Source organism: Vulpes vulpes, chromosome 14, assembly GCF_048418805.1.
Source record: "Vulpes vulpes isolate BD-2025 chromosome 14, VulVul3, whole genome shotgun sequence".
Lineage (NCBI taxonomy): Eukaryota > Metazoa > Chordata > Mammalia > Carnivora > Canidae > Vulpes > Vulpes vulpes.
In genome coordinates, this window is record NC_132793.1 from 100,104,955 (window position 1) to 100,132,001 (window position 27,047).

The window sequence follows — 27,047 nt, forward strand, 5'->3', positions numbered from 1 at the left end:
TTCCAGGGAGTGATATAAATATATTTTGGAAGCTGCCTGTGTACTCTGGGGTAAAAAAAACCAGCACAGAGGGTGCCCCCCATGCCCCCCCACCTCTACCCCTCTCTCCCCATAGCCTGCCCCCCCCTCCCGCCTCCTGTCTCATTTTAGGCCAAGGGTCAAGAGAGGTCCTCCAGGGAGATAAGGGGGAAGTGCTGGAGGCCAGGTGGCAGCGGCAGGAGTGGCAGCATCGTGCCGAGGGACAGGACACTGTTATCTCCAGCCTGGCGCCTCAGGGCCTTCTTCTGGGCCGTGGGAACGTAGGGTGTGGCAGAGAGTGTAGGGGAAACACAGGAGACTAGGACCAGGGATCTGGAGAGGTGCAGGTAACCCTCGCTCCCTATTTCGCCCTGTTCTGTCCATCCCGGACCACCTCAACTCCCACAGTGCCTAAGAAAATGGGATGGCAGGAGGGGTGGGTACCAGGGCCACGTGGGGGGGAGGGGAAAGAGGCGGGAAGGAGAGGTGGCTGAAACCCCTACCCCCGGTCGCCTACAATCAGGAGGTGGGGTGGAGGAGACAGCAGGCCAACAGAAGGCTAGGAGGACCAGGTAAGGGGCAGGTGCCCCACGGCCCTTCTGGGCACTCCGGCCAGGCCTACCACTAACAGCCCAGCAGTTCCACACGCATGGTGATACGGTTGTGCCAGGCTACGGGCAGGATGCGCACAAAACGAGCCAGGAAGGGCATCTCAAACATGTTCTTCTTGTGCGAATTATTGTCCAAGTTGCCAGGGAAGATCTGGAGGCAGAGGGGGTATCAGGAGGGCCCCAGAGCCAGCCCCCCACCCCACCCCTGCCCTCAGAGCCTCGGGCCAGACTCAAAGGGCACCCCTTGAGGGGTGACAGGAGGTCAGCCAGCCAGACACTCACCTTGCCTTCGATCGCGCCCTGGTCCTTGTATTCGGTCCAGTTCGTGCTGTCGTTACTGTAGGCTACCTTGTAGGCTGCCACATACTGGATGTGGCCAAAGTCTCGGGCCCCCTGGGTAACGATGCCAGTCACTTGCCTCTGGAAGCCCAGGTCCACCTACAGGAAAAAAGCAACCTCACTTTCTTTGTTGAGACCGTCCTCCAGTAAATGGGAAATGGCAGACATGCTGGGGCATAACTTCTAGTACTGGGAAAGCTACTTCATCTGGCACAACCTCCTCATCCGTAAGATGGACATAAATCACATCACCTGCTTTGTCAGACTCTGTTAGACACTTCACTGCAGTGACACTAGACATCAGAGCCTGGGCCTTGGCCAACCCACAGCCAGCCCCCACACCACCCCCAGTATAATGGGAACAAGCAAAGGAAAGCCCGTGGATGGGTTCCTGATGTGTCCTGCAGGGCTCTGCACAGCCTGGCATTAATCCTGCAGGAGTCCAGCTCCTCACAGAACCCGGCTCCACAGGTGAATGGCTCCCCTGGAGCCCAGAGAAAATCCTCCTGCCCCCAGTCCCTGAGTATCTGGGGAACCTGCCAGCTGCTCCTAGACAGGCAGGCAGTCCCCAGACACCAAGCTTGCACACCTGACATGCTGCCAACCAGCAGGTGAGGCCCAAGCAAATCCTCACGCTGCCAGGGCTGTTTCCTCACCTATGAAATCAGCAGACATTCTGGTTTTGTGTGACTGTCATGTTGCCCCAATTTCATGAAATCCAAGAACTGTCCCTTGTGTCTCAGACACCAAGACCAGCAGAGAAGTCCTAGGGTGTGCGGCCCTACGGGCCATGGGCTAAGCCTTGTCACCCCGGGCAGTTGGTGGAGATGGCTGTACCGTTACATGCACGCACCTTCACCTGGGGCTCAGGGCCCTGTCTTGGTGGAAGCAGCCCTGCGTCCCCCCACCCTGCCCCTCTCGAGTTGCAGAGGGTGGGGAATCAGAAGAAGGTGGGGCATGTGGGAGGAAAAAAGAAACCAGGCTTTTGAGACACTCCCTCCTGGGGAACAGAAGCCCAGGCTGGGCGAAGGCCAAAGATCAGCAGCCCCATGCATCCCACCGACCCCAGCCGAGTGGGCCCCGCAGCCCCGCATCCAGACCCACCTGCAGCCACTCCGAGGCATCATTGGTCTGGGCAGTCCAGGCATTGAACTTGCCCTGCTTGTCCAGCCGTGCGTAGAAGGGATACCAGCTGAAGGCATTCAGGCCCCAGGTCCTGTAGATGCTGGATGCTGTGATCTGCTTGTCAGGGATGGTATTGTCCTTCATGCCCAGGGGTTCGGCACATCCTGCCAGCAAGGAGGTCTGTCATGGAGATCAGGACCCACAGCCTCCCCAGAAGCGTGTGCATGAGGTGACCACGGGGAGGGGCTGTGGACCCTGACCAGCCCCGAGCATCCTCCTGGACAGAGAAAAGCCACTTCCACCTTTTATTGCCAACTGTTCTGCTGTCCCTCCACCTACCTCACCGTCTAGTCTCGCACAGGCATGGCACCATGCCTTGCCGGGGCCAGCTGCCCTCAGTTCCCACCCCTACCCTGACTTGCCCTTCCCAGGTCACCCATCACTTTTCCCCTCTGCACGAGGCTAGACCCTGCCACCACCTCCTCCAAGCCCCTTCAAGGCCTGACTCATGAGAGACCTGCTCCAAGAAGCCTGCCCTGACTACCTCACTCAGGCAGGACTTGTGCCTCCACTGGACTCAGCGCTTCTCTCTCACTCCCGGGACAGCTACTGAGGCCCGTGATCATAGTTGGGAACATTAGCAGCAAGCATCCCACTGATCCAGTGCTCACTTCTCTCATCTAATCTACCACAAGAAACCTCAAAGCCCGTATCATTAACCCCATTCTACAGGTGAGAAAACAGGCTGAGACCTTAAGCCTGTGCCCAAGTCACACAAACACACACAAACTCCCAATCACCACACCAGGCTGTGACATCACCACCATCCATGCCCCCTCCCAGAACCATGGAGGCCTGCCTGGCGGTGGTGACCAGGTGATGAACGGGACAACAGTGCTGCCCTCCAGCAGGTAGAAGTCAGACAAGTCAGAACCCCCAGGGCTCAGGATGGATCCTGTCTCCTTGCCCAGCAGCCCCTCCCTCGGAGCCCTTCCCCCAGGGGGCCTTCACACTCAACACCGAACACGAACACGCAGGGTGCTGTCACAGCTGGGAAGCTGGCCCAGCTGTTCTGCCCTAGTCATCCCCACCTGCAGGTGGCCGCAACAGTTAGGGACCGGCAGGAGAAGAGACTGCCAAGAGAACGATGGGTGTGTTTCACACCTCACAGAATCCTCACTGTGCTCGGTCCGTCCTTTTGGGGAGCTTGGGAGTCGGGGAAGCAGGCCCTGGAAGCCATGCCTCCATCTGGGAGCAGGCTGTAGTACACAGTGCTTTACATCACCAGCTCCCCAGACGCTTGCACTCCTGCCACCAAAAGACATCTGCCTCCCAGGTGTGATGTCTGCTAATCATACCACCTCCTGGTGCTGGTGATGCACCAGGTAATCCCCAGGCTTCTCCCACAAAGCAAGGCCACTGGGCTGTGAGGCCCGGGGCAGCTTTGCAGAGGATGCCCTGTTGGCGTCATGCTCAAGGTGGACCCTCCTGCAGATCCACTGCTTCCCCACAGCTTGTGCCTCCTCACTTCTGGGCCTCCTGGGGAAGTCAGACAGCCTTCCAGGGGAAATGCAGTTGGGAGGGGCCCTGAGCCAAGGGCCAGGACTCTGCTCTACTGCTTGCTGTGTGACCCTGGGAAGCACCCCTGGAGTAGTGCTTCTCATTGAGCAACCAAGGATTTTGTTAAAAGGTAGGTTCTGTTTCCAAAGTCCGGGTCTCATGGGGGGGGCTAGAGCCCACATTGCTACAAGCTCCTAGGTGGTGCTCATACTACTGGGTCCACAGAGCTCACTTTGAGTCAAGGGCTGTAGGCTGTAATCCACCCAACCCAGTGAGTCTAACACCCTGATCCAAGCCACCTTACCTTCCCATAGACTCCCTTCACCCACGATGGTCCTTTGCCCTCATTCTCCCACACAGCCCAAGGGATCCCTTCTAGACACACTCCAATCATGTCCTATTAGCACTCCCCCTAACCCCTGCATCGCTGCCCCCTCTTCTGAGGATAAACACCTGAATCCTTAAACTGAATCATATAGCCCAACTCATCCACCCAGCTCCATCTACCTCTCCAGCCTTACCACCTAGCAAGCTGCTCCTCACTCTCTAGGCTCCAGCCCCAATGGCCTGCCTTCTATCCTTCAATGTGCCCCAGGGCCTTTGCACTTGCCAGCTCCACACTTGCCTAGAATGCTCTTTCCAAGTTCTTCATGTGGGTCATTCTGTCACTCAAGCCTCCACCAAAAGCCATCATCCCAATGGGAGAGTCCTCATACCTAGACGTCAGCGCCACACATGTACACAGATGTACACACACATGCCTATACATGTACACACCAATACTCTCATCAGCCCACTGGGATGCTGACTAGGGAAAGGAAGAGATCCAGACCTCAAGGAAAGCAGACAGGACAGCTTCCACAGCTTGCCAGGCTCAGCCTCTCTTGGCCTAGGAGGGAGCCGGCTAGGATAGGACCATGCAGACAACTTTTAATAGCCAAACGCTGCCCAGCCCCTAGACCTGCCCTGTACCAAGAGCCTAAATTTCCTTTTAGCAGAAAGCAGTCTTTAACTCTCCATTTAATCGATAAGGCTCAAAAGGCAATGACCCTGGGAGAGGGAATGCGAGGACTTAAATTCATACTTTAAAAGGACAGGTCTTGGGTAAGACGAGAAAGGTTGAGAGTGCAGCGCTGCCTAGCGAGCCCTGCAGTTCCAACAGTGGCCAGCAGGTGGCACCATGGCCGAAAAAAAGGGAAAACCCAGCCCTGTGAGAGCTTAGGCTGAGACAAGCTGCTTTCAAGACAACACTCCTCCCAACCCCCCACCCCCGGCTCCCGCTGCACCCCCACCGCCCCCCAGCAGCCTGACCTGACACGCAGCCTGACCGGCAGCCTGACCTGTCTAGTGATGACTTCTTCCTGGCTCATCAGAAACCTGTCCCCTACTGGCGACCCCCTGCCCCATCCCTCCATGTGGGGCTCTCTCTGGAAAAGGCAGCAGAAAAGCACCACCTCTGGTGCACCTGGGTGGCCCAGTCAATTGGGCATTGCCTTCCCCTCAGGTCGCGATCCCCAGGGCCTGGGATGGAACCCCGCCTCCAGCTCCCTGCTCAGCGGGGAGCCTGCCTCTCCCTCTGCCCCTCCCCCTGCTTATGTGCTCTCTCTCAAATAAATGGATAAGATCTTTAAAAAAGGAAAGAAGAAAGGAAGGAAGGAAGGAAGGAAGGAAGGAAGGAAGGAAGGAAGGAAGGAAGAAAGAAAGAAAGAAAGAAAGAAAGAAAGAAAGAAAGAAAGAAAGAAAGAGAAAGAAAGAAAGAAAGAAAGAAAGAAAGAAAGAAAGAAAGAAAGAAAGAAAGAAAAGAAAGAGAAAGAGAAAGAGAAAGAGAAAGAAAAAGAAAGAACTAAAAGAGAAGAGCACCAGCCCAGCCCTAGGACTCTAGGAAGTCCCCATATTTCTCTTGAATGGTGAGTTACAGGAGGTACAGGAGGGTGGAGGGGTAGTAGTAGGTGGGTGGGTGTCAAAAGCCCAGGGATCAAGTTTTAATACAAACCAGCCTGTGTGCCCTTGATAAATTTTTTATCAGGGCCTCACTTTCTGTATTCGTTCACTCGTTCATTAAATGTTTATTGAACATCTACAGTCCAGGCACTGTTCTAGGTACTGGGGGACTATAGCCGTGAACAAAACAAACTCCCTGCCCTCAGGGAGCTGACATCTGCAAACCAGAATGCTACAAGTTCTAGAAGCTCAAGGAACCAATCAGAATAATAGAAAATTCTTTGGAAGCTGAAGGGATGTGTTTTTCTTTTTTTTCCTCCTCTCGCCACCTCGAATGCCAACAGTTGGCAGGCAGCAAACACAGAGGGGAGCATGCTGAGAGCCAGGTGATCCCTCCACTGTGCATCTCCAGGATGAGCCCAGCCCCCCCCCCCCCCCCTTTGCTCCTGTCCTACCCAGCTCAGACAAACGAGGGCAGGGAAGCCCATTATGTAGCATTGACCACAGCCCCCAGCCCCGTACTCACCATTCAACTCACAGCCAAGGAGCTCAAAGCGGAGGGTACAGCCCCGGTGGCAGATGATGGGCACCAGTCTCACATACTGCACTTCCAGAGGGAAGTCAAACAGGTTGGCCTTCACACCATTGTTGTCCATGTTACCAACAAACATCTAGGAGGAAAGCAGATTGGAGGAATGGGTTGGTGTGGACAGTCCACCTTCCTGGGCTGGCCTCACCTCCCTCTTCAGGCCTGAGAAGCAGAGGCAGGGCTCAGCCAGGCCAGCAGGGGGTCAGTTCTTCCTCTGGCCACTCACACCCCTCAACACAGATTCCCCTTCTCACACCTTTCTTGGTCATCATGGGGCCTAGGCATAATAAACCCCTGTCTTCCACACAGGACCACCTATCATCTATAGGGTGCCCTCTGCAAATTAGGAAAATTTTCACTCCTTTCTCAAGACATTTTATTATAATAATTTCCCAAATGACAGAAGTACACAAACCCATGATGCCTGCCATTGTGAACAACACTTGCTTAGTAATGATATCCGTGAGCAGTATATAATCTGCACAACTGTACATGGTAGCCCTGGAGGCTCAGAATGGATCCCACCTCCAGCACTACAGCTACCCTCAACAGGTCACTGAACCTTCTGAGTCTCACTATTCTCCTCTATAAAGTAGGAGATATCACTCATAACCACAGAACATGGGCATAATGTGGGATTCCCTATTTGTGGGATCCAAGAGGCAACTGACAACCTACCACATGGCTCATCATTCAGCATACCCTCACTCCATCGGGAGCCCTTACTGGGGCCCCAGAGGGTGTAGCCCCAGTCCCTCTTTAGAGTCCTCACCTTGTCTCCTGTCCCCTCTGCATTCTGGATAAACTGGAACTTGCGTCCATTGACGCTATAGGCCACCTTGAAAGTCTTCAGGTACTCAGCACTGCCTGCACGGCTGGCGCCCTGTGTCATCACACCTGTCACCCGCATCTTCCGCATCAGGTTTACCTAAACCACAGACAGGGAGGGCAGTACCCTTATCCCCTGGGTTCTTACACTCCCTCCACCCTACCCCTCACCCAGAAAGGGAATGACCCAAGTAGGACAGAGAAGGGGGTATTTCTCATCAGGGTGTCTCAGAGGTTTGGGCCTAGTGCTCAGGCAGGCACAAAAAGTGGGACAAGGACCCCAGAGGCTTCGTCCAGTGCAAACAACCCCTCCACAGCCTGGGATCCACTCCCCCTCCCCTACCCACTCCAAGGCCTTCCTCCTGCAAGCCTGCCCTCCACTTACAGGTCCCTCACCTGTGGGAACCCACCCACCCTGCTACCTGGACCTCAGTGATGAACCCCCACAGACAGGCAGAGTGGCCTTACCTTGCCCCCTTCCCATCACTCTGCCCATCCCAGAGCCATTCCTTCCATACCTGGATCCAGGGGTTCTTATCATAGTTGCTGGCTGTCCAAGCATTGACAATGCCCGTGCGGTGCAGACGAGCCAGCTCCGGGGCCCAGCGCTGTAAACCCATGAAGCCCAAGTGCACAGAAGAGGCAGAGATCTGTGAGTCGGCAATGGAGCCCGTCTCCATGCCCAGCGGCATGGCACAGGCTGCAGAGGGGAGGGGAAAAGGGAGAAGGGGCCGTCAGGTGGCCCCCAGAGGACCATAAAATAACAGTGTGGCCTCTGCCGAAGATCCAGAGCAGACCACGAAAGGACTCTCAGGGCCCAAGATAAGGTGCATGGTGAGGAAGAGAGGGGCGGACAGTCATGGGGTGCCTAGAAGGCTCAGTCAGTGAAGCGTCTGCCTTCCGCTCAGGTCATGATCCTGGAGTCCTAGGACCAAGCCCCAGGGCAGGCTCCCTGCTCAGTGGAAAGTCTGCTTCTGTTTATCCCTCTCCCTCTGCTCCTCCCCCCTACTTTAGCTGGAGCTCCCTTGCTCTCTTGCTCTCTCTTTCTCTCAGATAAATAAAATCTTAAAGAAAAAAAAAAAAGCAAATTTGCCTAGACTTTTCTACAATCCCACTGGCAGGACTTTTCTGGGTGTGGTATGAATGCCATTCTGTTTTCTCTCGGACTGTTTGCCCCTTCCAACTGTTGGTCCTAACCCAGCCATCTGCAGGGCTGCCCCTGGCCAAGGGGGCTGTCCCCTTCACCATTATCCCAGGGATGTGGCCCTAGGGGGCTGGGCCCCTTTCATGCCCCAGAGACCCCCCCAGCAGAGAAGCCAGAGGCAGATCTACTCCTGCTGTAACAGCCCAGGTTCATGCTGAGCTCCAGGATAGGACACTCACAGGGAGAGTGTAGCCACGGAGCCAAGATCAGAACTGGCAGGGGCTCAGCCGGGATTTGCAATCAGGTCCTCATACCTCACAGGTCCACACCCTTTGGGTCTGTGGGGTCCTTGTGGGCTCCAAGGAAACACACCGCCTAACAAGGAGGGGCTGCAGAGGTCCCTCTGGGGGCTCCCCGCCTTTGTGGCTGCCTCCTGCCTCCTGTCCCAGGAGCTGCCATATCCAACCCGGGACAAACCCCAGGCCGCCAAGCAGGAGGCAAGGTGGCAAATCCCAATTCAGGCATACCCATGGTTACCTTGGCTCCCAGCATGGTAATTAGTGGACACCTGGCCCCACCCAGGGCTGTCTGCCTTAGAGACCCCCCAACTACAGACACACACACACATTCCTCCACCCAGGATTGCAAACGACATTGGCCTCAGCCCAGAGCCCAGGGGACAGGCCCTCGGGGCCACCTCCTCTGAGGTGAAGGCCATCAGAGGCCCCTTGCCTGCCCTCCCCTGGACTCCAGCACCCCCCCCTTCTGCAGATCAGCAGACCTCAGACAGCATCCTCACAGCTGCCTAAAGGGGAACCCACCTGCGCCTCCCAACAAGATGCTCAGTGTCAGACCCACTAGACGCAAGAAACTGGACACCCTTCAAAATGTGGACTCGCCCTCCTGCAGCAGGCGGGGAGGAGTCCTTGTTTGGTGGGAGAGGCTCCAGCTAGGCCCAAAGGGAGGACAGTGTGGACAGCCACCGCCAGCATCCGAGGCTGGGCACCCACCCAGGGCCATTCTGTGGCTGAGTGGATCACCAAGCAGGGCAGGCGGGTCAGCCCCTCTGCACACGCCGGGCCTCTGACCGCCTGACCGTGAGGGGACGGCCCAGCCTGCCCAGGCCTCTCCCTCCTCCCTGAGCTCTGCGATGAGGCCATAGCCTGGGCCAGGAACTGTAGACTCCAAGTCCCAGGCCTAACCTATGGACCTCCTGAGCCCTAAGATTAAGAATGTGTTTGTTTTTCCCTCTTGGTAGAAAACTCTCGAGACTTAACCCTGATGCTGTGTGTCTGGTTCATGGTGACCCAGGCGGCAATACTCCCATGACCTCTGGGGTCACTACCACCCTTCGCCTCCCTGCTGCGACATCAGGCCTGGCCCATTGTCTGAGGACAGAGGCCAAGCAGGAATTAATCCAGGACAGCAGCACTAACTGAGGCTCTGTCTTAGCCTCAATTGACTAGCCCCTGCTGCAGAGAAGGAGGCCAGCCCGTTGCCTGGGCTGCTCAGGACCTCCCTGAGAAGAGCAGTCACCCCCGGATACTCACTGATCTCACAGTGAGTGCCTGTGTAGCCATGAGGACACTGGCAGACATACTGGGTGAAGACATCCCCTCTGTGCAGGTCATCGATCACCTGGCATTCGGCATCATTGTGGCAGGGGTTGGGAAAACAAGGGCCTAGGGATGGAGAGGCAGGTGAGGGGGGCCAGGGATCAGGGAGGAGCTGGGGCCAGAGCCAGGCGGCAGCAGATGCCCAAGGGGACCATCTGCGCAAACTCAGCCCAGGGCCCACCTACCCCCCACCATCTCCTCCCTCTCTCCTCTGCCTGTGGGGAGCCTGGGCCAGCCTGGCACCAAGGAGGGTCATGTGGAGGTGAAATCACTCCCCAGGAGGGAAACACCCGGCTTTCCAAGCAGCACGGGGAGTTTCCAGGGAAATGCTGGCTGACCGTGGGAGAAGTGCCGGGGACTAGGGCTGCAGGTGTGAGCCGGTCATGGGGCAGGAGGCAGGGCCCAGTACACATACCTTTCTCAGTCTCATTGCAGATCAGGCCAGTGAAGCCTTGGGGGCAGAGGCAGTAGAAGGGAGTGTTGTCCTGGCCCAACAAGCAGGTCCCACCATTCAGGCACTGGCTAGAGTCACAGAAGTCACCTGCAATGTCACCAGCTCCGACTCAAGAATAGCAAATCATTCATTCAGTAAAGACTGGGGGCCGGGGAGACGCTACCATGTGCATGCTGGGTCACTGAGCTGGGGAAACCAGGTATGGTCCAAGCCTAAAAAGCCATTGGAAAAAGTGGGACAGTCCCTGGATGATGAAGAGGTGTCCCGAGTTCTGCCAGAAGCCTACACACGAAGGCCCACTGGAGGTATGGTTCGCACCACAGTTGGAAGTTTCGAGGAAGGGACATGTGAGCTAGGTCTAAGAGATGGACTATGCCAGAATGGGGAGCAGGGAAAGAATGTTCTACAGAAAAGCAAGAGCTCAGGGGCTTGGTAAGCTGACGAACAGGAAAACAGAGGAAAAGGTAGGTAGGGGCCAGACCCGCAGGGACCTTAGGAAGGAATGACGACGAGCTCAGACTTTCTGTCCTGTAAACCAGGAGCTCTTAACCTTCCTTCAGCTGCCCACCAATGTCCACCAGGGGAAAAAAAAAAATCAGAGATTGTCAATTGTGTGGTAGGAGTGGGGAAGGCATTTCCCGTTCCGGGATGGAGAATATGGAGAAAAGGCCATCTGCAGAGATGTGGATGGGCTCCCCTGGGGCAGGGAGGTGTCCCGGGGCTACAGCGAAGATCCCTCCAGAGCCCAGGAGGGATGAGACAGGAGTGGGGCGGTGAGAAGCTGCCACGGGCCTCCTGGTGAGAGAGGAAAGTCAGGTGAAGCTGTGAGGAGGAAAGCAGACTTGTGAAGCACTGTAGAGGTCAGAGGAGGGCCGCAGAGGACCACACTGCTTCAAGCTGCAGCCCTGGGTGACAGCAGTGAGCCCTGAGTGTAGCACACCCAGTCCCCCAGGCGGGAGGGGCTTCTGCTAACTGACCTCAGCACCTCAGAAGGGCTTAGCCCATCATTTGGGGTAAGACACAAGAAATTGCTTTTCCTCCCCTGCACAGAGTCATGTCATCCTAGGCTGGAGGTGGGGATAGGGGAAGCAGCTCCTGAAATCCCAAAGCCCCAGAGTGCCGGGCCCAGGGCCCAGCTCGGGAGGAGACAGAGGGAGCAGGGAACACCGTTAATGAGCGCTGGAACCCTCAGAGCTCCGCCTGGGCCACGCCTGGGAGCTTAAGGCGGCTCCCAATGAGCTATTAGTCATTGGCTTTAAATAGCAGGTTAATCCCCTCCCCTGACCTGGCAGACTGTGGGCACTGCCACAGACAGACTCTTGGGAATGGCCAGAGTCCTGGGATCCCGTCCCAACAAAATCCAACTCCTCTTATCCCCAACCAACCACAACCCTCTCTCCATTCTGCTCTAGGGCTAAGCAGTCCACTGGGGAAAAAGGAAAGTGTAAGGTAGCCCCCATTCCACAGGTCTCAGGCTGACTCACCTGCGCACCGCAGCCATGGTGCTTCCCCTTTCCTGGAAAAGCCAGATCTCCTTCTACAAAACCACCTTCAGGGCCTCAGTGTCCTGCCTTTTGGGAGATTTCCCCAGGAACAGGTTGTGGGGACAGAGAGGAGTGGAAAGGGACTTCGGAGACCCAGCTGCCTCTCTGGGTCGCTGGACAGTCACCTGCCGGGAGTCCCCAAGGGTGCGGGAGCTTGGAGGTCCTAAAGGTCTGGCTCCAGGCCTGGGGGTGACACTGTCACAGGAGGGCAGCACCAGGGCTCACCTTGACATCCCCCCCCCACACACACACCCCACTTTCTTTGAGAAAGCGATAAAGGGGGTGCCTGCAGTGCACCAACCACGGGCACCTCTTCCCAGCCCTGGAGGCAACCGCGTGGGCCCCACGGGGAAGAAATGGGGCATCCCTGGGACCGGCCTGCCGGAGGCCCAGCTGTGCGCGGGAGGCCTCCTAGGCGGGGGAGGAGGAGCGAGGAAGATACAGCAGCACACCAAGGCCGCGGGGGGCGGGGGGGGGCGGAAGCCAGCAGCCCAAGGAGGAGGCAGCCCTCTCCAAGTCCCTCCACAGGCGCGGGGTCCCCCTCCTGGAGCCCATCTAGAGGCCGTCCCTTCCTCCGCCACCCCGGCCCTGGCTTATCCCCGCAGGCACCTACACTCGGGGATGCAAAACTCAGAATGAGCACAGCAGCCGCCAGAGCTTGGGAGAGCTGCCGGGGAAAGCTGGCCGGACGGGACTTCTCAGTACGAGAGTCCTTAGAAACTTCCAGGTGGAAGACGCGCGAGAGGCGGGCACAGCCTCATTTTACAGATGGGAAAAGAGAGGCCCGACACAGCAGATTCCTTTGTTAAGTGTAAGCCGCCTCCCGGGGGGCCGCGGGGCTGTCCCCCGCCGCCCGAGTCCCCGCCTCCCGCGCTGGCCCGGCCGCCCGGGCGCAGGGAGCGCGGGAGGGGCCGAGCGCATCCCCGCGCCCGTCCGGGGGGCGGCGGGAGAAGCGGCCCCTCCGCACCGCCGGGCTCTCGGCTCCAGCTGGTAAACTGTGGCGGTGGAGGGAGGCGCGGCGGCGGACTTCCGAGCGGCGCGCGGAGGAGGGGCGAGGCCGGGGGCGGCGCGATCGACTCACCCGAGGCGGCGAGGAGTCCCGAGGCGCAGAGCAGCGCGCCGCAGAGCGCGGCCAGCAGGCGGGGGCCGAGCATGCCGTGCGGAGCGGGCGCGGGCGCGGGCGCGGGCGCGGGAGCGGGCGCTCGGGCCGTGCGCGCGGGGCTCTCCCTCCGGCTCCTGCACGGGGATAAATCAGGCAGCGCGGCACCGCCCCCGGCCCGCGCGCTCCGCCCCGGCCCTCGGGAGGCGGCCCCGGGGCGGGGCTCCGCGGCCCGCGGGGGAAGAGGGGGCGCCCAGGGGTCCGCGCCGCCGGCCGCCCGCCCCGGGCCACGCCCCTCGGCCTGCGGGGCGCTGGGGCCAGGCGCCCGGTCCTGAGCCGACCCGACAGGCTTGGGCTCGGGGGGAGCTGCTTGGTGTTTCGGGTTTGTTTTTTGTTTTGTTTTGTTTTTTTTTCAGACTTCAGAAAAGATGCTTCGCCCTCAGCCGTCAGGGGGAAAATGCAAATTAAAAGTACAGCGAGGGCCGGGTTTCACCTATCAGATTGGCAACTGTCGAATTATTAGCACACTTGTTAATGGGAGGCTGTGGGGAGCAGGCCAGAGCAGGCCATTGTTGGGGGGAGTATAAATTGGTTCACTTTCTAGAGAGAGCTACTTGGTAATACCTATCCAAGTGACCAATGCCGAGGCCCTAAGACCTAGCAACCCCACTCACAGGATTCCTGCCGTCCAAATTCACTGTGTAAAATGACATACATACAGAGATGTCCTGGCATATCATAGCATGTCTTTGAAATGATAAACTAAAAAGGGAATTGGCAAACTTTTTCTATAAAGGGTCAGATAGAAAAATATCTTAGGGTAAGCAGGCTATACGGTCTCCAGGGCAAACTATTCATCTCTGCCCGTGTAACGGGGAAAGCAGCTATACACAGTCTCCCAGGAAATGAGCATGGTGGTTGCCTAAGGGGAAGGAGACCAGGGGGCCTGGATAGGGAGAGGTTTGCTGGTCACATTGACCTTTATCTAAATGACTCTTTTGTATCATAAGGAAATATTACCCATATACAAATGAATAATTTTAATGATAGTATTGCAGTCAGATTAGCCAAAAAAGAAAAAACAAAAACAAATGAGACACCTCCCCTCCCATCTATTTTGAGTACTAGGTTAAGACTGGAGTCAGACTTAACTACTGGCAGGAGGCTCTTAAAACTGTTCGGAAAGAGGGGGAGGGGGGTCCTAGGATGGAGTCCTGCATCAGGCTCCCCACAGGGAGCCTGCTTCTCCTTCTGCCTATGTCTCTGCCTCTCTCTCTATGTCTCTCATGAATAAATAAAATCTTAAAAAAAAAAAAGCCGTTCGAAAGGGAAAAAAATCCCACAGATGATCAAGCCAATAGCCACAGAAAAACCGTTTGACAAAATCCATCACCCCTTCATCAACAAACTTGGAATAAGAGGGAGCTTCCTCACCTAATAGAGTATCTATGAAAAACCCACAACTAATATCATACTTAACGATGAAAGGCTAAATGTTTCCCCTAAGATCAGAAATAAGACAAGGATGTCTACCCTCACCCCTTCTATTCAACACCGCTGTGGAGGTTCTAGCCAGGCTGGAAAGAAAGAAGTAACACTATCTTAATCTTTATTCACAAATGACATGATCTTATATATAGAAAACCCCAGAGAATACACACACGCACACACACACACACACCCCTATTAAAGCTAATAAACAAGTTCAGTAAGGTTGCAAGATTAATATACAAAAAGCATTTGTATTTCTTACACTAGAATTTAATATACAAAAATGTAATTAAGAAAAATTTCTTTTTTAAGAAAATAATTTCTTAGTAATTGTAAGTTTTTAAAAATAATTTATAAGATCATAAAAAGAATAAAATACTTAGGCATCAATTTAACGTGCAAGACTTATATACTGAACACTACAAAACATCACTGAAAGAAATTAAAGACCTAAATAAATGGAAAGTCATCCTTGTTCATCGGTTGGAAGACTTCTCTTGTTAAGATGACAATCTCTCCCCAAATTGATACACAAGTTCAACACGATCCCTATAAAATTTTTAGCTGTCCTTTTGCAGAAATTCACAAACTGATCCTAGAACTAATAAGGAAATGGATGGAACCCAGAATAGCTAAAGCAATATTGTAGGAAGAAAAAAAGTTGGAAGAATTAAACTTCCCAATTTCAAAACAGACTACAGAGCTACAGTAATCAAGACTGTGTGGTACTGGGATAAAGATAGATATATAAATCAATGGAATAGAATTAAGAATACAAAAGTAAATCCATACATCTATGTCAATTGATTTTCAACAAAAGTGCCAAGACAGGGATCCCTGGGTGGTGCAGCGGTTTGGCGCCTGCCTTTGGCCCAGGGCGCGATCTTGGAGACCCGGGATCGAATCCCACATCAGGCTCCCGGTGCATGGAGCCTGCTTCTCCCTCTGCCTGTGTCTCTGCCTCTCTCTCTTTCTCTCTGTATGACTATCATTAAAAAAAAAAAAAAAAATTTAAAAAAAAAGTGCCAAGACAAGTCATTTGGAAAAGAGCAATTTTTTTTCAACAAATTGTGCAAGAAAGACTGAAGAACCACAAAAGAATAAAGCTGGACTCCCAAATCACACTTCATATAAAAATTAACTCCAAATAGATCAAACACCTAAATATAAGAACTCAAACTATTAAACCTTTTGAAAGAGAGCAGATGTAAATCATCATGACTCCGGATTAGGCAAAGGTTTCTTAGACGTGACGCCAAACACACTAACAACCAAAGGAAAGAATAGATTAATTGAACTGCAAAATTTAAAACTTTTACATGTCCAAGGACACTATCAAAAAGGCAAGAAGACAATCCACAAAATGAGAAGCAATATTTGCAGATCACATGTCCAATTAGGGTCTAACATCAAGAATATTAGAATATTAATAGCTCATAACAGCAAAGGACAACCCAATTTTAAAATGGGCAAAGAATTTGAATAGATATTTCTCCAAAGAAGATATACAAACAGCCAATAAGCCCACAAAAAGATGCTTAACATTAGTAGTCATCAGGAAAATGAAAATCAGAATCAAAACCACATGAGCTACCACGTCACACACCCACTAGGGTGACTATAATAAAAAAAATCATAACAAGTGTTAGGATATAGAGAAATTGGAACCTTCACACATTACGATGGGATTTTAAAATGGTGCAGACACTGAAAACCAGTTTGGCAGTTCCTCAAAAGGTTAAGCAGAGAGTTATCATATGACCCAACAATTCTATTCCTAGATATATGCCCAAGAAAACTGAAAACATATGTTTATACAAAACCTGACACATGAATGCTCATAACAGCATGAATAGCTCCCAACTGGGAACCACCCAAATGTCCATTAGCTGATGGATGGATAAACCAAGCAGTATATCCATGTAGTGGACTATTATTCAGCCATAAAAATAAATGAAGTACTAATATTTGCTGCAACATTGCTGAACCTTGAAAACATGATGCTCAGTGAAAGAAGCCAGACACAAAAGGCCATGGTTCCACTTATATGAAATGTCCTAGGCAGGGACATCGGGGTGGCTCAGCAGTTGCATCTGCCTTTGGCTCAGGGCGTGATCCCAGAGTCCAGGGATCGAGTCCCGCATCAGGCTCCTTGCAGGGAGCCTGCTTCTCCCTCTGCCTATGTCTCTGCCCCTCTCTCTGTGTCTCTCATGAGTAAATAAATAAGATCTTTAAAAAAAAAATGTTCTAGGCATATCTATAAAGACAGTAAGTTGATGAGTGGCTGCCAGGGGCTGGGGTGAGGGCAGAATGAGAAGTTATAGCTCGTGGGAGCCAGACTTCTTCTAAGGGTGATGGAACCATCCTGAAATTTAATAGTGATAGCGATTGTATAACTTTGTATTACTAAAAACCACAGAACTTCGCATTCTAAAAGGATGGATTTTGTTGTGTGAATTACATCTCAATAAAAAAGGAATACAACTCTTCAGAAATCTGTCTCAGATGACGGAGAGAGGTAGGAGCATCGTGTCCCTGCTGGTTAACGCCACTTGGTCAGGTAGAATAAAAGGTCCTGTTTATCCTCACCAGTTGCCTGGCACAAAGGCACAGTTACTCAGTTAGGTCACATTCAATCATGAAGTCACTCAACAAGCATTTATTGAGCAGTAACTGCGGTGAGCATTAGCTGGAAACCCTCACTACACATCAGTGCCACTTGGGAATATTTTTATGGAAATACAGATGGCCAGGATGCATTCCAAAGCAAATAAATCTCAATCCCTGTGGAGCCCAGGAATGAGTATTTTTTAAAAGCTCCCCAGATGAGGCTAATGTGAAAGTTATAAGAGAATCACTGACTAGAATCACTGAGGAAAAAGACAAAAGACCTAGGCCTTGGGACCAGGAGCTGACTGGGTGAAGGAAAGATAGAGAAGGAGGGGATTTTCTTGTAGTCCACGTAAAAGCTTCAGATTTTTGTTCATATAAATGACAAGAAACCAGGTATACTTTTATTTTTTAATCATGCCTCTACACCATCAGAGAACATATTTTGTCTTCCAGAAACTTAACAATTAAGTCCATTAAATTGGCAAAAATCGAAGCTGATAGGGTTATGGGAAAATATACATTTACACCTACTTGGTGGTACTACAAGTTGATTCAGCGTCTAAATCACAGTCTGACTTTTTGTAGCAAGACCTACAAAACTACAAAACTTGTAGCAAGACCTAAAAGACCTACAAAACCTGGTATTCTGCTTTGGGCGAATTCACTGAAAGGAAATTACCCAAATAAAAAAGTAATGTACAAAGATGCACATGGTACTACTATTTATGGTTCTGAAAAATTGATAACAGTCCAAAGTGCCCAGAGGTGAAGAGCTACACAAACGTGCTAAGACACAGCACAGTATAGTTTTAACAAGTGAAAAGGATGTGTAAGTTTGTAGGTGAAAGAACGTGCCTTGACAAAGCAGGAGGCCTGTCCATAGCCTCCATACTCACCAAAAGCATACCTAGGTCAAAACTACCTCACACAGAGATATGTATCTAAGTCAAACAACAATCGAAAGACAATGGAGTCACAAATGATAAAAAATGTTTGATCCCACGATTCCCCTCATATGAGATATCTAAAGTAGTCAAATTCATAGAGGAGCGCCGGGCTGGCTCTGTTGGAGGAGCACACAACTCTTCATCTCAGGGTTGTAGGTCGAGGCCCACGTTGGATGTGCAGATACTTTAAAATATAATCTTTAAAAAAAATAAAAGATTCAAATTTATAGGAAGAAAAAGTGGACTCATGGTTGCCAGGCGCTGGGGGAATGGGGGAAAAGGAAAGCTGCTCTTTAAGGCATGCAGAGTTTCAGTTCTGCAAGATGAAATTGTTCTGGAGATTCTACTTCACCACAGCACAAACATAATTAACCCCACCAAACTGTATACTTAAAGATGATTTAGATGATAAATCATATATGTGCTTTTTTACAACAAAAAAAAATTAATTTAGAAGAGAGAGAGAGAATAGGGTGCCTGACTGGCTTAGTCGGTAGAGCATGTGACTCTTGATCTTTGTTGGGGGATAGAGTTTACTAAATAAATAAATAAAATTTATTTTTATTTAAGATTTTATTTATTTATTCATAGAGACACACAGAGAGAGAGAGGGGCAGAGGGAGAAGCAGACTCCATGCAGGGAGCCCAATGTGGGACTCGATCCAGGGTCCCCAGGTCAAACCCTGGGCTGCAGGCGGCGCTAAACCACTGCACCACCAGGGCTGCCCAAATAAGTAAAATTTAAAAAGAGAGTCAATTAGGGACACCTGGGTGGCTCAGTGGTTGAGCATTTGCCTTTGGCTCAGGGTGTGATCCTGGGGTCCTGGGATCCAGTCCTGCAACAGGCTCCCCACAGGGATCCTGCTTCTCCCTCTGCCTGTGTCTCTGCCTCTCTGTGTCTCTCATGAATAAATAAATAAAATCTTTAAAAAATAAAATAAAAAAATAAAATAAAATAAAAGAGAGAGAGAATTAAATTATTATTTTATCCTACTACTAACAGTGAGCCAAGCACCATTCCTGGCACGAAGGGAAAAGCTATCCACTTGGACCTTATATAGGTAAGATAAAAATATCATTAATATAATGTTACATGTAAAGTACATTTCAGTTTATTTTTTTAAGTTTATTTATTTAAGTCATCTCGACACTAAAGGTGGGGCTTGAACTCACGACCCTGAGATCAAGAGTCACACACTCTCTGGGATGCCTGGGTGGCTCAGTGGTTGAGCATCTGCCTTTGGCTCAGGGTGTGATCCTGGGGTCCTGGAATTGAGTCCCACATCAGGCTCCCTGCAGGGAGCCTGCTCCTCCCTCTGCCTATGTGTCTGCCTCTCTATATATATCTCTCATGAATAAATAAATAAAATCTTTATAAAAAAAAGTCACATGCTCTCCTGACTGAACCAACCAGGTTCCCCAATTATACCTCAATTAAAAAAAAAAAAAAGAGAGGTGCCTCAGTGGCTCAGTTGGTTAAGTATCTGCCTTCAGCTCAGGTCATGATCCCAGGGTCCTGGGATGGAGTCCCACATGGGGTTCCCTGCTCAGCAGGGAGTCTACTTCTCTCTCTCCCTCTACCTGCCACTCCCCCTGCTTGGGCTCTCTCTCCCTCTCTCTGTGCCAAATAAATAAATAAAATCTTTTTAAAGAAGGAAAGAAAGAGAAAGAGAGAAAGAAGAAAGAGAGAAAGAAAGAAAGAAAGAAAGAAAGAAAGAAGAGAAAGAAGAAAGAAAGAAGAAAGAAAAAGAAAGAAAAAAGAAAAAGAAGGTATTACAGTGCTAACAAGTGATACAAAGACAACAGGAGAGGATCGCGTGACATAACACGGAGGAGAGAAGGGAGACCAGTTTAGGTAGGTGACTAGCAAAGTCTTCTCTGCAAAGGTAATACTCACACTGAGACCAGAGCAGTAAAAAGCCAGCCTTACAAGGATCTGAGGAGGCAAAAGTTCTGAGAAAGAAAGAGAACCCAGACCTCAGAAACTGAGCAACACCAACAAAGTCCACTAAGTTTCAACAAAGGGGCTGTGCAATATACGTGAAGAAAAGGGAGTCTTTGCAACAGATAATGCTAGAATAACTGGATGTCCCTATGCCAAAAATAAAGTCAAAAACAAACTTCACACCTTGTACAAAATTTAACTCAAAATGGATCATAGGTCTAACTGTAAAACACAAAAATATAAAACTTCTAGAAGAAACAGAAGAAAATCTGCATGATCTTTGGTTTGGGATCAGTTTTACATACAATACCAAAAGCAGGATCCTCAAGAGAAAAATCAATATAAATTGGACTTTATAAAAAATAGAGGGTGTGCTCTGTGAAAGATATCACTAAGAGAATGAACAGACAAGTCACAAACCAATAGAAAATATTTACTAATCACATATCTAATAAAGAACATGTATACAGAATAAATAAATCTTAAAACTCAAAAATAAAAACACACGCAACCCACTTTTTTAAATGGACAAAAGATCTAAATGGGGAAAAAAAAGACCTATGCCTGGCAAATAAGCATATGAAGAGATGCTCAATATAATTTTCCATTAAGGAAATAAAAGTGCTAATAACTGGGCACCTGGGTGGCTCAGTGGTTGAGCATCTGCCTTTGGGTCAGGATATGATCCCGGGCTCTGGGATCAAGTCCCTATGAGGAGCCTGCTTCTCCCTCTGCCTATGTCTCTGCTTCTTTCTGTGTATCTCTCATGAATACATAAATAAATATTTTTTACAAATTGCTAACAACTATTAAATATCACAGCCTACCTATTGGGATGGCTAAAATCCAGAAAACTCGACTACACCAATGGTGACAGCAATGCAGAGCGACAGGAACGCTCATTCATTGCTCGTGGGGAATGCACAACGGTATAGCCACTTTGGAAGACAGTCTGGCAGTTTCTTATAAAGTTAAACGTAGACTTACCATACGACCCCGAAGTAATCACACTCCTAGGTAATTTACTAAGCAAATCAAAACTTAGGTTAACACAAAAATCTGTTTCCTTAAAACAAATGTGTACCACAGCTTTGTTCCTCGTCATCAAAAACTGGAAGCCACCACGTCATCTTTTCGTAGGTGAACCAATAAACTATGAAACCCTCATACAATGGGATACTGTTCTGTGATAAAAGAACTGAGCTATTGACACACAACAACATGGATAAACCTTAAATGCACCTTGCTAGGTTAGATAACACAGATCAAAATGCCTACATGTTGTATGATTATATTCATGTGACATTCTGGGCCAGAAAACCAGATGAGTGGTTGACAACAAGGGCTTGGGGAACGGAAAGAGGTTGACTGCAGAGGGGAGACATGGGGTGATTTTGGTGATGGGACCATCCTGTAGGATCCTGGGATGGTAAATACAGAATGCTAAGCAACTGCCAAATGCATGGAACTTAACAGCCTAAAGATTGAGCTTTAACATACACACACTCAAAAAAATCACCCAGAATGTTGGAAGACTTCAGACTGTGGTAGAAGAATCTAAATGTATTGCAAATGTATGACAAAAATTTACTGTAAGTAGTTGCAGGGGGTGGGGGCGGGGATGGGTGTGCAGAGGAATTGACCTAAATAACTTTGGGAAATAGCGTTTTAACTAGAAACCATAGGGCTAAAGAGAAAAGGAACTGTACATAACCACTGACTCCCTGGGGCAGTCCAGTTGTTCCTCACAGGGATATGGGTTAACAATTCTGACATTGCTTGTGCCCATCTGGGCTGAGACAAGGAAGTGGCTGGTGAATGGGAGTAGTCAGGATTCTCACTGCTGGATAGGGAAGTTCTAGGGCGGCAAAGGAGGGAGGCTGGAACAAAGCAGATGGTGCTGGGTTTATCACAGACATCACTGTGCATTCCTGCTTAACTTCATTTAGAAATGGATGACATGTACAGAAATAATTATAGATATGAGTATAGGCACCCATAGATTAGAATGCATGCGCATATTTCCTGGCTCCGCCTGCTGACAAGGACTAGAAGCAGCAACAGCGCAGGGCTCAGACCTTGGTCTGTATTACATGTTTCCAATGAAAGAAATCGGGGTTCCTTAGAGAAATGGCCAATTCTAGGGTTAGAGCAAAGAGAACACAAAATGAGCCTGGGGCATCCAGAAAATGTTTTAACGAACAAAAGGATGAAGGCATGTGAAACATAAAAAAACTAAGCTAAAAGAGTTCCCAGGGACACCTGGGTGGCTCAGTGGTTGAGCATCTGCTTTTGGCTCAGGTCATCATCCCGGGGTCCTGGGATTGAGTCCAGCATAGGGCTCCCTGCAGGGAGCCTGCTTCTCCCTCTGCCTGTGTCTCTGCCTCTCTCTGTGTGTCTCGAATGAATGAATGAATGAATAATCTTTTTTAAAATGTAATAAATAAAATAAAAGAGTTCCCACTCACCAGAATGGGAAAGGTAAGCAATAAAATAAATAATGTGTTATTGGAATAATACCCAAAATGTAAAATAAATATCCACGAGTCCATAGCAGTACAGATGAATGAATGATTGAATCCAGAAGAAATGCAAATAATTTATGTAGCTACTCCCTCCTCCAGCAAGAAGAGCTTACTGGCCCTCCCCACACTTTGAGCCTGGACTATGCTCGGTGAATCGTTTCCAAAAAGTAAAGCAAGGGATGGATGGAAAGAGAAGTAGCTTTTCAGTGGAATGATGTTTCAGAAAATGTCTTTTCCCAGGTGGTCAAGATGAACAGAATCAGTGATAAGTCCCTCTGGATAGCATTGCCCAAAATGATATGATAAGAAGTGTACTTCGCCTCTCTAGTCTTCGTCCCAAGAGCCCATAACCCCAGTCCAACCATTAGAAAAACAGCAGACAAACCCAAGTTGCACAGGCATTCTACAGAACCCTAGGGGTGCCTGGGTGGCTCAGTTGGTTAAGTGTCTGCCTTTGGCTCAGGTCATGATCCCACGGTTCTGGGATGGAGCCCTGCATCAGGCTCCCTGCTCAGCGGGGAGCCTGTTTCTCCCTCTCCCTCTGCCACTCCCTCTGCTTGTGCTCTCTCACTCTCACTCTCTCAAACAATAAAAAAAAAAAAAAAAAATCTTAAAAAAAACAAACAAACCCTAGGCCAATCCTCCACAAAACTATCAAGGCAAGTGTGAGAAATTGTCCCAGGCCAAAGGAAACAAAAAGACATGATGATAAGTGTCTGTGGCATTCTGGATGCCATCCTGGAATAGAAGGACATTAATGGAAAAGTTAATGTGAAACCCAAATAAAATATGGAGGCTAGTTCTTGATAATGGGCCAATGTTGGTGGCTTAGTTATGACAAATGTGCCATGATAAGGTAAGGTGTTGACGATGGGGGAAACTGGGTAAAGAATTGATAGGGACTCCCCAACTGTCTTTGCAAATTTTTTTATAAATATGAAAGTATTCTAAAATTTAAATATTTTTGAGAAAGGCACAAGCCTAGCTGATCAGCCAAGAGCACAAGGGCCAACATATCAGCACCGACAAAGGGTGAAGGGAGTGGATGGAACCCAGAGTCAGACCAGAGCCCTGGCAGGGCCTTGTCAACCTGCATTTGAATCCTGGTTTGGCCTTATGCCAAGTGGGTGATCTTGGGCAAGTCCTCTGCTTTCAAATTTGTATGTTGAAACCTAATGCCCAGCATGATGGTGATAGGAGGTGGGGCTTTGGGAGGCGCCTCGGTCAGGAGAGTGGATCCTCATGAATGGGATTAGTTCTTTCATAAAAGAGGCCAGAGAGCTCTTTTGCCCCTTCCAGCACATTACAGGCTCATGGAGAAGGCATCATCCACGAATCTGAAAGCAGGCCTCTGCTAGACACCGAATCTGCTGGTGTCTCAATCTTGGACTTCCCAGCCTCAAGAACTGTGTGCAGTAAATATCCATTGTTTATAAACTATCCAGTCTCTGGTACTTTGTTATAGCAGCAGAATGGGCTTAGACATTCTTCAATCTCTCTGAGCCTCTGTTTTTCTCATCTGTAAAATGGAGCAATAATAATGCTTTCCAGGCAGCCTGGGTGGCCCAGCGGTTTAGCACTGCCTTCAGCCCAGGGCGTGATCCTGGAGACCCGGGATCGAGTCCCATGTCAGACTCCCTGCATGGAGCCTGCTTCTCCCTCTGCCTGTGTCTCTGCCTCTCTCTCTCTCTCTCTCTGTCTCTCATGAATAAATAAATAAAATCTTATAATAATAATAATAATAATGCTTTCCTAATGGTTTCCAGTTTGAGGCTGATATGAACATCTTTGTACATGTCTTTAGGTAAACATGGGCACACATAACAGTTAGATATTTATCTAGGAATTGCTAAATCATAAGGCAAGGCACGCACATACTCAGCTGTAGTAGATCCTCCAAACTGTGTCCCAACATGGCTATACCCCTTCAACAGATTTCATGTATTTACTTTTGCACATAGACTAAAATCCACACTCTTCACCACTCAGAAAGTGGAATGTTGAGGAAAAGAAGCCAAACACAAAAGAGTACATGTTCTGTAATTATGTATATCCAAAGACAAAACTAACCAATGGCTTAGAAGTTGGAACGAGTGGTTACTCTTGCCAGAGGGCTAGGGACTGAGGGCCTCCTAGGGGCTGGAGATGTTCTGTTTCTCGCCCTGGTGGCTAGCTACATAGGTGTGTTCACTATGCGAAAATGCACCAAGGTGTGTGTTTTGAATATACATTGCATTTTAGGAAAAGCTTACATTAAAGAAAATTCTACTGAAGGACTTTAGGAAGAAGAGTGCCTTTATTTTTAAAGGTTGGGCTGCTTTGTGGAGAATGCGTTACAGAGAAGCAAGAGAGAGACGCAGAGACCAGCTAGGAGGCTAAGGCAGTGGTCCAGGGGAGGGACAGTGGGTGTTTGGAGCTGGGGGATGGTGAGTGACAGGGGGAGTTGGAAAGGATAAATCCTGGAAGTATTTCGGAAGTAGAGCTGACAGGACAGCTGGACAGGATGTGTGGAGTTAGGCAAGAGAGCAGTCAAGGATGATACCCAGGTTCTGGCCTGAGCAACCAAGTGGATGGCAGTGACTTTTATCAAAACAAATTGCCTGTCACTCATGTATCTTATCCACACTGGGGAGGCTTCTTATCTCCAGGCCTGGGCACAGTGCCCAGCAATAGGAAATGAAGCACCCCTAAAATATTTATGGAATGAATGACAAGACTATCCCCTTTGGAAAGAACAAGATCCAGGGCATGGAGGTGACAGCAAAGCAGATCATAAACAAGAGAGATGTGTAAGTCGCAGGAACAACAAGGACAGAATAGGGAATACGGTGAATGATATTGTAATGATGTTTTGTAGTGACACAGATGGGGACTGTCCTTGGGGCGAGCACAGCATAGTGTAGTGAAAAGCAGACTCACCGTGTTGTATACCTGAAACTAATGTAACATTGTCAACTATACTCAAATAAAAATATTTTTTTTAAAGAGAGAGAGAAGGAGGTGCTCCCCAGGGATGGCAGCTATGTATTCAATAGAAGATGGACTCCCCTTCTTGGTGGTGGGCTCCCTGTGCTGGAAGAGACTGAGGCAAAGAGCCTGTGTCAGAAAGACAGTGCAGAAGCAAGACAGTGAGGACAGGTGACCTCAAAGGTCTACATCACCTCCAGGCTGCTGGTTTGTGATTACCTGTCAGCAATGCCCAATGCCATCCGAGTGCACGGAGTCAAGGGGTGCCTCGGCTGGCTCCCTCCTCTCTGCTTTCCAGCATTGGTGACATCACTTGGGCTTGAGCAGAGCCACGCGGTGGGCCCACCCTCACACCCTCCAAGAGCACACCCTCTTTCCCAAACCAGATGCTCTGAACACACATCATGATCTGTGAACAAACATCCCGGCCCAGGACCAAACAACCCCCTTTTGTTTCCAAGCCAGAGACCAAGGGCCAGGGGCCAGGGCTGGCGAATAAATATGCTTTCAGTTGAAAAAACGTTAAAGTGTTTTCTCACTGAAACTGAAGGCATTGGCCAGATTCTGAGGTTCCTTTATGTGATTTTCCATACTTTGGCTGCGGCTTCAATGGACCGCTGTCCTCATGGGTTTCTCTGGTGACTCCCTCCACCCTGGCAAATTTCTCTTCCTCTGAACACCTGAAGCCCCGACACTCAGAACCAGCCAAGATCTATTCATAGGGGAGCCTGAGATGTGTCCTCACTGGGATCGTCTGCTCCTGAGACGGGCAGCCGGGTGTCAAGCAGAAAGAATCATACTGGGCACCTGGATTCAAGCTCCAGCTTTGCATCTTACCTGGTGATCTTTACCAAGCAGCTGCTCAGGCACATTTATTTTCTTCCTGTAAAGCTCGTCTCCTTTCCTCCTTTCCAGGAGGTCAGTGACATGAGGGAGAATTGATTCCTGAGTCCAGAGAAGTCCTAGGGGTCTTCACCTGCTAGGGAACTTGTCTACATCTGGGTTGGGTTTTGGTCTGCAGAGTCGAAAGGATGTGGAAGAAATGCCTTAGAAAGATCTATTTGTATGGGGCCCTGCTCAAAGCCTTTCTATGCAGGCCAGCTGGACATCTGGACAACCCATCTCATGAATGAGACCGGATTGAGGCCATTTCCGGAAGAACATCAAGTTCTTCCCTGGAAATTGTTAGAAAAACAAAATTAACCCCAGTAAACTTGAAGATCTAATGGGCTTTATTAAATAATTCGTGAATTGGGCAGCATCACCTCTAGCAAGCAGAAAGGAGCTCTGTCAAGCTATAGAAAAGGTAAGATTTTTTTTTAAAGCACAGAGGGAACAGGAAACAAGGAAATTATTAGCAAGGAATGCATTGTCTTAGGCAAGATTTTCCTCCTTGTAAAGGGTTTATTAGTAAATTTCCTAGAGCTGACTGGGAAATACCATATTGGCTGGTTGGTTAAAGGTTACATTCCTTGGAGGGTTGAAAGTGCACTTAAGTTAGGTATTAAGTGTTGGTTTTCTGATGTGGGGCCTTAACCTAAGAGACTCCATTTTAGGCCTGTGGCTTTCTTTTGAACAATATCAAACCCAAGGAGGGCTGGAGGCAGAGCCCCAGGAGGGCAGGATTGAGGGGTGGCCAGCAAACTGCAGGTCCAGGAGGGTTTATCACTGGCTAACCACTCAACACTCTG

At 49.9% G+C, this 27,047-nt stretch overlaps 1 protein-coding gene across 1 annotated transcript; it reads right to left on the bottom strand.

Moving 5' to 3' along the window:
• On the bottom strand, positions 1–26,455 carry MFGE8 (milk fat globule EGF and factor V/VIII domain containing). Its single transcript, XM_072737299.1, has 10 exons — positions 26,194–26,455; positions 12,851–13,005; positions 10,187–10,312; positions 9,706–9,837; positions 7,530–7,711; positions 6,956–7,111; positions 6,121–6,265; positions 2,073–2,257; positions 912–1,067; positions 1–780 (listed from the first exon to the last, which is right to left on the bottom strand). The coding sequence occupies exons 1-10, from the start codon at positions 26,226–26,228 to the stop codon at positions 643–645; spliced, it is 1,410 nt and encodes a 469-aa protein (XP_072593400.1). The 5' UTR covers positions 26,229–26,455; the 3' UTR covers positions 1–642.
• Between the last annotated feature and the right edge of the window lie 592 nt (positions 26,456–27,047).